Consider the following 13,984-nt stretch of genomic DNA (forward strand, 5'->3'; position numbering starts at 1 on the left):
GGAGCTTGCTGAACAGGCTAGGCTAGCTGGTCAGCACAATCCAAGGTCCACCAGTCTCTCCCTCCCCACCAGTGAGATTACAAGTGTGAGTGTGCTTTTTATAGGTTCTGGGGCACTGAACTGAGAATCTCACATTCGCATGGCTAGCATTCTACTGGTGGAGCCATCTTCCCAGGCCCCATTTGTTAGTTTTAATGACTAATACTTACACCTTGCATTGAAATGATTAAAACAGAAACATTTAAAACACAAACCCCTTTGGTTGAGCGCATTTGTCCTCTGGATGTCTGTGTTCTTAGCGGCTTATGAGTGTGTTCTCTGCCGTCCATCTGTCCATCCATCCGCTAAGAAGAGCAGGCTTCCGACCCTGCCCCCACCTCCCGGGACCCTCGCAGCTCCACAGGAAAGGCTTCCTCTTGCAGAGCAGCTGCTCTCAGAGAAAACTCCTGAGAACAACGTGCAAGTGGCTGCCCACCACAGCTTTCAGACAGGCTGACAGAAGAGGTTTGCTAGCGTGTGACAGACGGTGTGAACCGTTTCTTCCCTTAGTAATACACAGCCTCCTTACGTGCAAGCCTGCCAGCTCTCTCCTTCTCTGGCTATTTCTCCTCTTTTACTTCACTATGGTTTACATATGGCTCCTCTCCCCTTGAAATTCTCTCTCTCTCTCTCTCTCTTTCTCTCTCTCTCTCTCTCTGTATATAGTGATTTGTTCCTATAGGGCTTGAAGGAGTAGTGACAGGGGCACAGACAACACAGAGAGTAGTGGGACCTGTAACTAAAGTGAGCCCAGCTAGCTGGGGGATTTCCCCAAATGAGAGTATCTGGCTGCATGGCCCTGAGGTACTCTCCTGGGGCCCAGTGCATGTCCCCTCCCCTGCTGTGCTGACTCAGTGGGGCTGTCTGTAGCTGTGACTCACAGCGACAGTCATCCTTAGTGCTGAGGCCTGTATCTTCTCTGTACTCTTCTGTTTCCTGTTTTTTATCCATTTCCTCCTTGTGTTTTGTAGTAAGAGAAACACCTCCAAGACCTGTCAGCAGCCAGGTCCCGTGTCCCCAAGGAACAATGAAAGGGTGTGAGGGTTCAGTACCTACTGCCCCCACCAAGGCTCAGGGCCACAGTGTTAGGGAAGCTCAGAACAGAGACAGGAGAACCGGTCTGAGGAGCTTGGCCTACAAGGGGTCCTGGCTATAGCCCTGTGAGCTACTGTGAGATGGGTGGGAATTCTGGGAAGGAAAAGGATTCTAGTGCATTAGTGAAGGTAACTCTTCTGCTTCGCTCAGCTTAAGGTGAGGCTGCCTTCCTGGGGGTGGCTCTGCCTTCCCGAGGGGTGGGCCTTTGCCTAGGTGACTGACTAACCCCGCTGGAATGGTAGGTCTCCAGGCCAGAGATTTGTCTGCTTAACAGAAGGACCTGGCTTTCTGTTAACCCCCTCTGAAGGGCATTTCAGTTTTATCACGAGAGTCTGGAGACTCAGTTCCAATGCTGTTCACCAGAAGGGACCCATGTCTGGACTGGAGTTCTAGTCCCACCCTCATGGGTAGCCTCTAGGCAGGGTGCTCATTTAGGAGGAGGGGAAAAGCCAGTCTCCTTTTTGAGTTAGGGTCTCTCACAGAACCTGGAGCTTGCTGGCCAGAGAGATGGAGGGATTCACCTGTCTTCACCCTCACTCCATCACTGAGGTTGCAGGTACTTGTCACCACACATGGCTTTTCACACGGATTCTGGAGATGTGAACTCAGGCCCTCACACTTGTACAGTAGCACTTTACTGAGCCATCCCTTGGTGCCTTGAATCCACAGGGGAGCTCTCTCACCAACTGCAAGGGACTGGGTCCTGGGAGTGGCCACTTCAGAATTTTAAAATTACACAGGGCAAGGTACCTGCTGATGCAGCCTTCCAGAACGCTGTTGCTTTTCCACTGGGAGGTGATGCTATGTATGACTTTTCCTGGGGAGATGTGACACATGTCTATTCACCCCAGGAAGGGGACAGACAGATGACTGGAGTAACAACTGCACCAAAGTCCAGCTTGGTGAGCCAATGAGTTTATCGAGGATATTTACAGGAATATGGGTAGGAGGTCACTCACCAGGAGTAGGGTTGACTCAAAAGCAGCTGTATCTCTGAAAGGTCCTCTGCAGCAAAAGGATGGTCGCTCAGAAAGGGTGCAGCCTGGGAGCGTTCTGTGTGACACGTAGGCTGCTCAAAAGGTCAGCAAGTGTCAGTCTCTTCCAGCTCAGTTGATCAGTCTTCCCTCCCACCCCCATCACGTGTTTGTTGTGTCCATAACCTTGGGGGAGGTTCCTGGTAAATCTTGTGGGTTTCGTCTTCCTAGGACAGACAAGTGTGCTTCCTTCCTGAGGCTCATGAGATAGGTATGTTTCATTCAGTGGGAAATTGCTACCCAACAAGGTGTGTCTCCCATATCCCCCAGAGCCTTCTGCCGGCTTCTGTTTTGTGTAACTGTGACAAAATCCTGAAAGCTAGATATTTTATAAAGAAAGATCCCTTTGTGTCAGAGTCCTAGTGGCTGCTTCCAAGCACCACACCTGGGGAGGTCATCTGCTATATCACTATGGGGCAGAAGAGGAAAGGGACATACATGGCTTCCTGTGGGCAGGCAGAGTGGAGCAGCGCATGAGGATCCTGTGCTGCTTCAGGGGTTGAGCTTCTGACTTGGAGGCATGCTCTTGTCATCCACAAACATGTTGGGCTGCATTCATAGCAAGCGTTCTACCAACTGAGCTGCATTCTGCTTTCAGTAATCCAGCACGTAAGGCATAACCTGATTTTTTTTTTGGGGGGGGGAGCCAATGCAATGGCTAGTCTTTATTATAGAGAGAAATGTTCCATGACATTCTGAAAGGTTAACACAGGGTTCAGTGGGTCAGCTGGTGAGGCACCAGCTTGTAATGGGTTCCACAGTTTGGGCATCGCTGACTCTCGCCTTTGTGCACCCAAAACCAGATAACAGTACAGTTGTCCTCTTCACAGATGCAGCCCACTATTCGCTTGTTGGTGATGGATGGGACTAAATTAGAGTCTTCCTTGGTGCCCGAAGCTGCCTTTGGAGGTAGTATATTGTATGGATCCAGTCCCTTCTGTGCCGCTATTATGATCTCTCTCTCCAATCCGGTGGCCTGCTCCTCATCAGTAGGAACACCACCTCCCAAAGCCATGGAGTGCATCGCGGCTGCGCCACAGGGCCCGTGGGCCCTCAGGGCCTGCGCCGCCAGAGCGCCAACTCCGAGAAGTAACCTTGAAGCCATCTCGCTGGAGACAAGCAGATGCACTTCTGGGACCGAGCTTGGCAAGAGAGGCCCATAACCCAATTTCAATGAGACAGTGCAGATTCGTTCTCAGAGATGAGCCCCGGGGACCTCACCACCCTCATGAGGTCCACCACTTGAGTGTCCTCTGTCTTCTCAGCACCACACTGCTCTTGGGAGCCCTTTCAGGAACAACTTCCCAGGCAAGCCACAGCACCAGCACTCTCCCCTGGTCTTGCTTCTCTTAGCAAGAGGCCGTACTCCTAGACAGACCAGCCCTGCCCTGGGAACTCTGCCCTCCAGCCCCAGGTGGGCTCTCGGCTGGGTCCCATGCAGAATGGAGCCTGGAGCCTGGAGCCTGGAGCCTGGAGCCTGGAGCCTGGAGCCTGGAGCCTGGAGCCTGGAGCCTGGAGCCTGGAGCCCACAGGCTTTCATCTGTCTTTGAGCCTCTCTCCTGGTGTGCTGCTGTGGCTGTAAAGAGGCTCTTAAGGAAAAACGGGACCATTTTGGATTTTGGAGGTGGTTGTGTTTGTATGTGTGGTGTATTTGTTGTGTGTGCTGTGTATGTATTGTGGTTGGTGTGTACGTGTGTGTGTGTGTGTGTGTGTGTGTGTGTTTGTGCCAGAGGATAATGTCAGGTGTCTTCTTCATCTGCTCACTGCCTTATCTTCTGAGGCAGGGTCTCTCACTGAACTTGAAGTTCAATGACACAGCTAGACCAGCTCCCCATCAAGCCCCAGGGATCCTCCTGCCTCTCCCTCCCAGGCCTGACATTACAGGCACACATCACATCGCCTGCCTTTTTTCATGGGTTCTCATGCTTGAATGACGAGCACTTTACCAACAGCCTGTGGCTCAAGATGTAGAACTCTTTGCTCCTTCTCCAGCACAGTGCTGGCCTGGGTGTCTTGGTATTGGATAACCACATGGGTACTCCCATGCTTCCCGCCGTGATGATAATGTAATGTAAAGGGAAAAAAATTAAGTGTTTTCCTTTATGAGAGTTGCCTTGGTCATGGTGTCTGTTCACAGCACTAAACCAATAATCTCAAGGTATTAGATCACAAAAATGCTTTTTGACAATTCAAGAATGTAAGAACCGGGGCTAGAGAGATCGCCAGTGGTTAGGAATGTTTGCTCTGCAATCGTGAGCAGCTGAGTTAGGATCCCAATATCCACGCAACAAGTTGGGCATCTCTGAAAATGCCTGGTGAACCTTTGCTCTGAGGGGAACCGGAACAGGAGGGTTGCTGTGATCTCCTGGATTCCAGCCTACTTAAGAAATTCACATACAAGGAGAAAGCCTTGCCTTAAAGGGATAGGTGGAGAGCGATAGAGGAAGACACACGATGCCCTCTTCTTGACTCTGTGAATATACACAGGTGTGCAGCGCACCAGCATGCGTGCACACATACACAGACAGACAGACAGACAGACGACAGACAGAGTTCAACAACAGCATCAGGGCTGACCATAAGATGTCATTTCTTGGGGCTGGAGAGATTACTCAGTTTTAACTTTCCCCTCCTCCCCTTTTTCAAAACAGGGTTCTCTGTGTAGCCTTGGCTGTCCTGGACTTGCTTTATAGACCAAGCTGGCCTCAAACTCACAGCTATCTGCCTGTCTCTGCCTCCCTGAGTGCTGGGATTACAGGTGTGCGCCACCATGCCCAGCTTCAGTTTTAACTCTTAACTCAGGTTGGGAGAATACACTGCTTTCACAGAGAACCTGACCTTAATTCCCAGCAATCCTGTTGGGTGGCTTAAAACCCAAACTGCAGCTTCAGGAGATCTTCTGCCTCTGGTCCCCATGGGCATGTCTACTCATGTACATGTACACATACACACATGCACACATTAAAAAATAAAATTCCATTTCTTGTTGATTTTATTGTTGTATAAAAATGTACATGTGGGGCTGAAGAGATGGCTCAGAGGTTAAGAGCACCACCTGCTCTTCCAGAGGTCCTGAGTTCAATTCCCAGCAACCACATGGTGGCTCACAACCATCTATAATGAGATCTGGTCCCTTCTTCTGCAGATAAAGCACTCATGTACAATAAAAAAAAAGTACATGTGTTCACCGGCTTGCCTGGGGCTAGCTGTCAGAGTACAGTGTTTTGAGCAGTTGCTATTTGAGTTCATAAAAAGGGGCTATGATGGAAAGGTAGCCTTTCACTTATATTCAGTAAAAGGAAGGTCTCCCCTATTGTGAGAGACGCCTCAACTAGAATTTCAAGACAGTGGTTCCCATTAGGAACCTGCTAGCCAGTGCCAGAGCACTCATGGATTGAGAATGCCCAAGCTTATGCCAGAGTTCAGAAATAAGTTAATGGGATCACTGTAGAACACTGTCCTTCGTGTTACTGGGCTTTCCTGCCCAAAAGTTAGGGTATTCAGATAAATTAGAACATGGGGCATTCATTTTGGGTTCACATTGACACCCCCACTCCAGTTCCATGCTCTATGCCAGATACAGTTGACAGGATTGAAGGCTACCTGTTCCTACACCCAAAGCAGATATAATCTGGCAGATGCGACAACACATAATTAGAACATAAAGTAGAGCTGTGCCTCTTGGGTGTGGTGGGTGGGAGTTCCCAGAATAGACTCACCCCATCTTACTAGAGAGTTGAGTTTATTCCATGGCAAATAATTTAAAATCAAGTTGTATTATAATGAAACATTTGCATTAGTTACTTTCCTTGTTGCTATAAAAAAAGAAAGCTGACAAAGGTAACTGAAGAAGGAAGAGTTTATCACAGTTTGAAAGGACAGCCCATCACGGTGGGGGTGGCATGACATGGGGACATGAAACATCTCGTGTCTCCTGCTTAGGAAGCGGAATGTGATAAATGTTGCTGTATGCAGTCCAGGACTCCAGCCACCCACATTTAGTGTGCTTCCCCATCTCAACTAGCCTCATCTAGAAGCTCCCCCAACTGATGCGTCCAGAGACTTGTTTCCATGGTGACTCTAAATGCCATCGAGTTGACAGTCAAGACTATTGATTACACTTGGATACATTTTAAGTAGACAAATGAAGAAGAGCCGTGGGCGGAAATGGCAGAGTAAGGACTCTGAGAATTATCTCTAGAAAAGCTGTTAGAAAAGGGTGCTGTGCGAATTTCCAGGCTAGGAAGGCAGTCAATAGTGCTGGCCAGCTGTGACATCTATGAACCACAGCAGTGACAAGCATGGCAAGATACGCCAAAAGGTGCTATAGTTAACACTCATAGCTTGGTGTTAACTTAAGATCTGCTCAACAGGAGAGAAATCCTGCCTGATATTAGAAACCTAGCCAATGCCCAGGGCTAGTGAGGTCATGAGCCTTACGGGAGAGTCTGCTCTCACCACTTTGCTGGACCAGCACAGTTCCTAACTGCATTACAAAGCCTATTTTTATTCCTACGTATAGCTCTCACCCATCACTGTAGAAGCTTCTCTTTGCAGCTCATGGAGACCATTCTAGAAACCCACCACTGGTCAAAATGTAGAGAGCAACTGACTGTGGGGAGCCCAGGCCCAACAGATACATCTGTATAACACAACTCTTGTACTTAAGGCTCAGGAAACACCAAGGAAGAGGGGGCAGAAAGACTGTAAGAGCCATAGGGCCAGGAAATCTGCTGTGAGATTGTGTCTCCTAGAAATGACAGAGAATCTACACCCACAACATCCCAAGAATATGGCTGCCTACACTAGACCTGAACAGTAACAACACCAGTAGACGTGATGGCGCCGAAGGGGTGTTGATATCATGGTGTCTTACCCCTGGACAAAGAGCTACAGGCAACAAATAAGTACTGACACACAGAGAAAAGTAATCTCTCCCAGAGATCAACCTCCTAGTTTATCTGATAAAAAGTGGTCAGCCATGAGATCATATATACACGCATAAGCAACACCAAGCAGACCCAGAAGGTTTTATTTATATGTTTCTGACTATAACTATAATAAAGAAATGGAAGCAAGGCAGTCTTTACTCTCCCTCCTCTCCAAATCCGATGCTCCGGGCTCATGACCAGCTCTGTACCAGACCACCATACTGTGGCCTTCACTTCCCTTTTGCCCCCATTCCCAGGAGGCTAAACAGGTCCTGATAGCACACTCTTCTTTCCTACCTTGTGAGGACCCTCTCATCACCTCCTCGCCCCCAACCATTTCAGGTTATCTCCATCTCTAAGTGTCAGCTCCCAAGATGAAGGAACACAGATATGCCTATGAGGTATAAGAAGCATAAAAGGATGGAGAAAGATACTCCTAGCAAACAGACCTAAGAAGCAAGCAGGTTTCCCCATTTTAATATCTGACAAAATAGATTTAAAACTAAAGCTAATTAGGGTATATATATATATATAAAGCCACTGTATACTATCAAAGAAAAAAAAAACTACCAAGAGGATATTGCAATCATAAACATTTAAACATCAAATACAAGGACGTGAAAGTTCATAAAAAGAAACGCTACTACAGCTAAAATCACATATTGACCCTCACACAGTGATAGTATTACTTCAGTGCTCCACTCTTCCCAGTAGACAGGTCATCTAGACAAAAACTAAACAGAGAAATGCTGGAGTTAACTGACTCTTAGCCAAATGAACTCAAAGGCAGAGAGAGGGGACACAAATTAAAATTAAATATAAATGGGGAACATAACAATAAACACCAAAGAAATCCAGAGAATCCTAAGGTCATACTTAGAATATCTGTAGTCTACTAGGTTGGAAAGTCTAAAGGAAATGAATAATTTTCTCAGTATATACCACCTACCAAAGCTAAATCAAGATGAGATAAGCAATTTAAACAGACCTATAATCCCTAATGAAATAGAAACAGTAACTAAAGTCTACCCCCCCCCCCAAAAAAAAGAAAAGAAAAGAAAAGAGAAAGGCCCAGAGCCAGATGGTTTTAGAGCAGAATTCTACCAGACTTTCAAAGAAGAGTTAATCCCAATACTCCTCAAATTATTCCATAAAATAGAAACTGAAGGAGCACTGCTCAATTATTTTTACAAGGCACAGTTACTCTTATACCTAAACCATATAAAGACCCAACACAGAAAGAGAATTACAGAGCTATTTCTCTAGTGTACATAGAAACAAAAATTCTCAACAAAATACTTGCAATCTGAATTCAAGAGAAAAAAAAAGATCATTCATCATGATCAAGTAATTTTCTTCCTAGAGATGCAGGGATGGTTCAACATATGTAAACTGAAAAGGGTAACCCATCATATAAACAGACTGAAAGACAAAAACTACATGATCATCTCATCAGAGGCAGAAAAGGCCTTTGACAAAATCTAACACTGCATGATTAAAGCCCTGGATAGAGAATAGATACAAGGAACACACCTAAACAAAGTAAGGGAGATTTAAATCAATCTCATAATCGACATCAACTTAAGTGGAAAGGCACTCAAAGCAATTCCCCTAAGTCACAGACAAGATACGATTCTCTACTCTCTCCATACACATTTGATATAGTACTTGAAGTCTTAGCTACCACAGTAAGACAACAGAAGGAGACCAGGGGGGATACAAATAGGAATGAAAAAATTTCAAAGTATCTTTAGCAGATGATACGATTGCATACATCAGTGACTGTAACAACTCCACCATGAAACTCCTAGAGCTGATAAACACTTTCAGCAAAGTGGCAGGATACAAAATCAACACCGCAAATCAGTAGCCTTCCTATATACAGATAGGCATACCAAAACAAGCACACTGACAAAACAACACCTTTCACAATAGCCTCAAAATATAAACCCTGGATAGCTAAAGCAGTCCTGAATAATAGAAGAACTGCTAGGAGTATCCCCATGCCTGAGCTCAAATTGTACTACAAAGCTATAGTAATAAAGCAAGGTATTGACACAAAAACAGATGTGTTGATCTTGGAATAATAGAATTGAGTGCCCGGCCATAAGTCCCCACGTCTATAGACGCCTGATTTTTGATAAAGAAATAAGAAATACACACTGGAAAAAGACAGTATCCTCAACAGATGGTGCTAGCCAAACTGAGGAAAACGCAAGTAGATCCTTCCTTATCAGCCTGCATAAAACTCAACTCCAAGCGCATCAAAGACCTCAACATAAGAGCAGGCACACTGAACCTGATAGAAGAGAAAGTGGGAAGTAATCTTGGACTTATTGTCACAGGAAGGACTTTCTGAACAGAACACCTGTCGCAAAGCACTAAGATCAACAGTTAATAAATGGGCCTCACAGCCAAACAATAGGAAGAGCTTAGGGGGTCTTGTGGAGGAGTGGGAGAAAGGATTGAGGGGGCTGGAGGGGTCAAGAACACCACAGGAAGATCTACAGAGCAAACTAACTTGGTCCCATGGGGGCTTACAGAGACTGAACCACCAACCAAAGAGCATGCATGGGCTGGACCTAAACCCTCTACACATTTGTAGCAGATGCACAGCTTGGTCATCATGTGGGTCCCCTAACAATTGGAGTAGGGACTGTGTCTGACTCTATTGCCTGCCTTTGAATTCTTCTTTCCCAGCTGGGATGTCTTGTCTGGCCTCAGTGGGAGAGGGCGCTCTTAGTACCCTTGTGACTTGATGTTCCAGAGTGAGTGTCTTCTCCTCTCCTCAGAGAAGGGGAGAGGGGAATGAACAGAGAGGGTGGATGGGGGCTGGGGAGAGAGGGGGGAAGGGGCTGAGATCAGGCTATAACGAGATTAAAAAATTTAATGTTAAAAAGTTAAAAAATAATGGGGTCCAGATCTACAGAATTCTCACACAGGAAACTCAACCAGCTGAGAAGCACTTAGTGAAATGTTCAGCGTCCTTAGTCATCAGGGAAATGCAAATTAAAACTACTTTGAAAGCTGGGAATGGTGGCTCACGCCTTTAATCCCAGCACTCAGGGAGGCAGAGGCAGACCGATCGATCGCTGTGAGTTTGATACCAGCCTGGTCTACAAATTGAGTCCAGGACAGCCAAGGCCACACAGAGAAACTCTGCCTCAAAAAACCAAAACATAACAAACTGCTTTGAGATTCCATCTTACACCTGTCAGAATGGCTAAGATCAATAAAATAAATAACAAAACATTGGTGATGATGTGGAGTAAGGGGACCACACATCCACTGCTGGTGGGGATGCAGATTTGCCCAGAACCTGATGGAAATCAGTGTGGCATTTCCTAAAAGAACTTGAAATAAATTTGATTCAAGATCTAGGGGCACCACAATGGAGCATATATCCAAAGGTGTTCATTGTACTACAGAGACACTGGTCCAGCAGAAATGTTTGTCAGTGGATGAACGTGTAAAGAAAATGTGATATACTTTCATAGTGGAATATCATTCAGTCATTTAAAAAATAAAATGGAATTCACAGGATTTCATGGGTACAATGACGAGACAAAAACCATCCCATATAAGGCAAGTCAGATTTAGAAAGACAAATATGCTAAAGAAATGTAGCAATGAAATGACTTCTAACAACACTCTGCTGCAGCAAGTGTGTGGGGAGTGTTGAGGTAATCCTTACAGAGGCCCGTAAGGATTGGCAAGTGAGGTCTCAGCGGCTTCTAAGACTCCTCGGGTGCTCCTGATGCACTGCACACAGTGTTGACCTACCGGGGACTCCCAGCACACTAACGAAGAGGATCTGAGGCTAAGGTGGTAACTGCCTTCCCTTCTTTACAGAAGTCTCCTGAGGTGACCTTGGCCCCTCACATTCTCTTATAGTTAGACCAACCTGATTGATTGCTATTGGGATGGTCTAATTGGCCCTACAATTGAATAAAGGCGTATACACGGCACAATAAAGTCAGATCTGCACCTTGAGTCTGGTCTCTGGAGTCTGATTCCTGGGATTCCTGCCACTCATTCCCCTGCCCCCAGTTGCTGATCCCCACACAAATGGAAGCAAATACAGAGAGACAATACGCAGAGAGTGAGAGACCTCGGAACCCTCAGCCTTCAACGGGAAGGGGGATGTGATGTGATTATATGGACCCTCAGGGTCCGGGGAACAACGGAAGAGGAGGCAGAAAGAGTGTAAGAGACAGAGGAGATGGACTACACCAGCGAATCAAGGCCTTTAGACAACATGGCTGGCATGCATGTAAATTCACAGAGGTCAGAGGTCAGGGCCTGCACAGGTCAGAGGTCAGGGCCTGTACAGGTCCATGCCAGATTGGGGTCCTATAGCTGAAGGAAGTGGAATATGCCCCCATCGTTAATCAGAATCTATCTCCAATTGGTAGCCACTTTTAAGTGAAAACATAATTTTCTCCAAGAGAGTCTCACCGGGGAAACAAACCACTCTTACGGGTAGGCTGCATGCCCAGTAGATGCCAACAGAAAATGAACTTAACAGCATCTTTGGAGGTTCTTTGTCTTATTAAGTTATTAAGTCTGGGCTTTTAAAAAAACTCTTATAGGTCCTTTGCATGTATATGCAAACATATATGTCTCTGTGTCTATATGTATTTCTTGTGCTTTTCCTTTGGCTCTTTCTCTTCTTTGGTTGTTTCATCATATTCCAATTTTTTTTTTACTTATTTTATTTTATGTTATTATTATTCCTTAAATGCTTACTTGTTTTCTATCAGGAGACAGAGAGGGTGTGGATCTGGGTGGGAGGGGAGGTGGAGAGGAGGTGAGAGGAGCAGGGGTTGTGAAGATGAAAGCAAAGGGGGATGTGATGCTATTTTAATTAAAACACTTAAAAATCAACTAGGAAATGGGTAAAAACTGTCAGAATCTTTTTCCCTTTCCAAATGTCGGGAAATGAACCAAACTGCACAAGCCTGGCAAGTATGTAGTCAGGGAAAGTGGCTGGCTTTTTGTTAAAACGATAAGCCTTGGTTACATCTTCCCAAGTTACCTTTACAAAGTCGCAGCCCACATTCACAGTAAAGTTAGCATCTTAGCAACCACCTAAGGAAATGGATGTACTCATAGGGCATTCCAAGCCCCTGTACCAAATGTCCTCCATTATTCGCCTGTCAAGCAGTCTACAGAAAGCCCACTTGTAAGGATGTCCACCCATGACCTGTTTCTGTGCTTACGTGGAGTGAAAGGCATTTTTGTTACAAGGCATCTGTTGAGAACAGGCACAGGCGGTTGAGTAACTTCACAGACGACTGGGGCAGTGACTAACACACAGCAGACTGACCAAAATCCTTGAGAGGAAAATCTGGACAAGTGAGCTACCATGGGCTAGTGAACATCTTGGAAATAACCCTAGTAACTGAGGAGACTTCAGGGTATAACAGAAAAAAAATAGACCATAGAAAAAATAGGCCTCATAATCAGCTTTATACAACATACAAAACAGCAAAAAACAAAATACCCTGGGGATACAGAGAATTTGGTTTTCAGAGCACTCTACAATGTATACTATGAATCATCCTATTCCCCCCAACCCCCCCAAGACAGGGTTTCTCTGTGTAGCCTTGGCCGTCCTGGACTCACTTTGTAAACCAGGCTGGCCTCGAACTCACAGCAATCTACCTGCCTCTGCCTCCCAAGTGCTGGGATTAAAGGCATGCGCCACCACGCCTGGCCCAAATCATCCTTTTTTTTAACAAAACAATATGAGCACTGAAAGACAAAGAGGCATGGCCCATTGATAGGAAAATAAAAATAACCATCAGACATGTTTGCAAGAAAGTACAGATGTCAGACTTCCTAGACAAGGGCTTTAAAACAGCTGTTTAGATCCAGTTTGGTGCTCTCGAAGCTGAGGCAGAGGATCTCTTGAATCCAGGAACTTTAGGCTAGCCTGGGCAACACAGTGAGACTGTGCCTTTTAGAATTTAAGTATATTTAAATGACAAAAACCAGACAAACAAGAAGTTGGGCTGTACTAACAGGAAGAAGAGTATCAAAACAAACAGAAAACACCAATAAAAACATAAAAATGGTCTCTATCTATCTATGTCCATTCAGATAATTTGAGGTGGGTTTGGTAACATACTTGCAATGCCAGCATTGGGGGAAGCACAAACTGGAGAAATGCTAGGTCTGGGCCAGCCTGGGCTATGTAGTGAGACTCTGTCTCTCACTCCTGGATGAAAAAATATTCTGGAATTAAGAATACAACAACTAAGATGAAAAATACCTCAGTGCACTTTGACAGCTGTTGTGAGCAGGCAGAAGACAAAGAAAATCAATGACTTTGAGAGGAGGCCCATTGAGACAATCACATTTCAATAACAGAGTGAAAATGAAGATGAGCTGAGCCACAGGCCAGCGTCCAATGGGCACCACCAAACATGCCAAACTACGCGTGATGTGGGCTTCAGATAGGGATGTTGACAAAATAACAGACGAGGGGTGTTGCAAACTGGCCTATACTTTCAAGTGCGCTACACCCCTCAAGCAGGATCAATTCCGAGTGACTCCCGATTGTCAGCCCATAACAAAATGTCAAATGTCAAAAGGCAAAGGTAGCAGGTGAGAAACTGTAAAATTATAAAATATAAGACCTGAGGCTTCTCCCATTTCTCATTACTACTAGCCTCAGGAGTTCCACCCTAGTTCCCAGAATAGCTACATGCGAGCTCCCAACTATCAAAGGTCCCATACGGTTTCCAGTAACCGCCCTAGGGACCCACATCCAAGTCCCCACAAGAGGTCTCCCAACGCCAATGTCCATATGGTCTAACTTGATAAGCAACCCCCCCCCCTGTTTTGTGGTTTTAGCCTTTAAAAACTAGTCTGTAACAG

General features: G+C 45.8%; 1 protein-coding gene across 1 annotated transcript; it reads right to left on the reverse strand.

The window, feature by feature from the left end:
• Positions 1–2,806: 2,806 nt before the first annotated feature.
• Positions 2,807–3,273, reverse strand: LOC127204234 (cytochrome c oxidase subunit 5B, mitochondrial-like). The gene has a single exon (XM_051163188.1). It carries the CDS (start codon positions 3,271–3,273, stop codon positions 2,884–2,886), a length of 390 nt encoding a protein of 129 aa, XP_051019145.1. The 3' UTR covers positions 2,807–2,883.
• Between the last annotated feature and the right edge of the window lie 10,711 nt (positions 3,274–13,984).

Source organism: Acomys russatus, chromosome 20 (genome assembly GCF_903995435.1).
Source record: "Acomys russatus chromosome 20, mAcoRus1.1, whole genome shotgun sequence".
Lineage (NCBI taxonomy): Eukaryota > Metazoa > Chordata > Mammalia > Rodentia > Muridae > Acomys > Acomys russatus.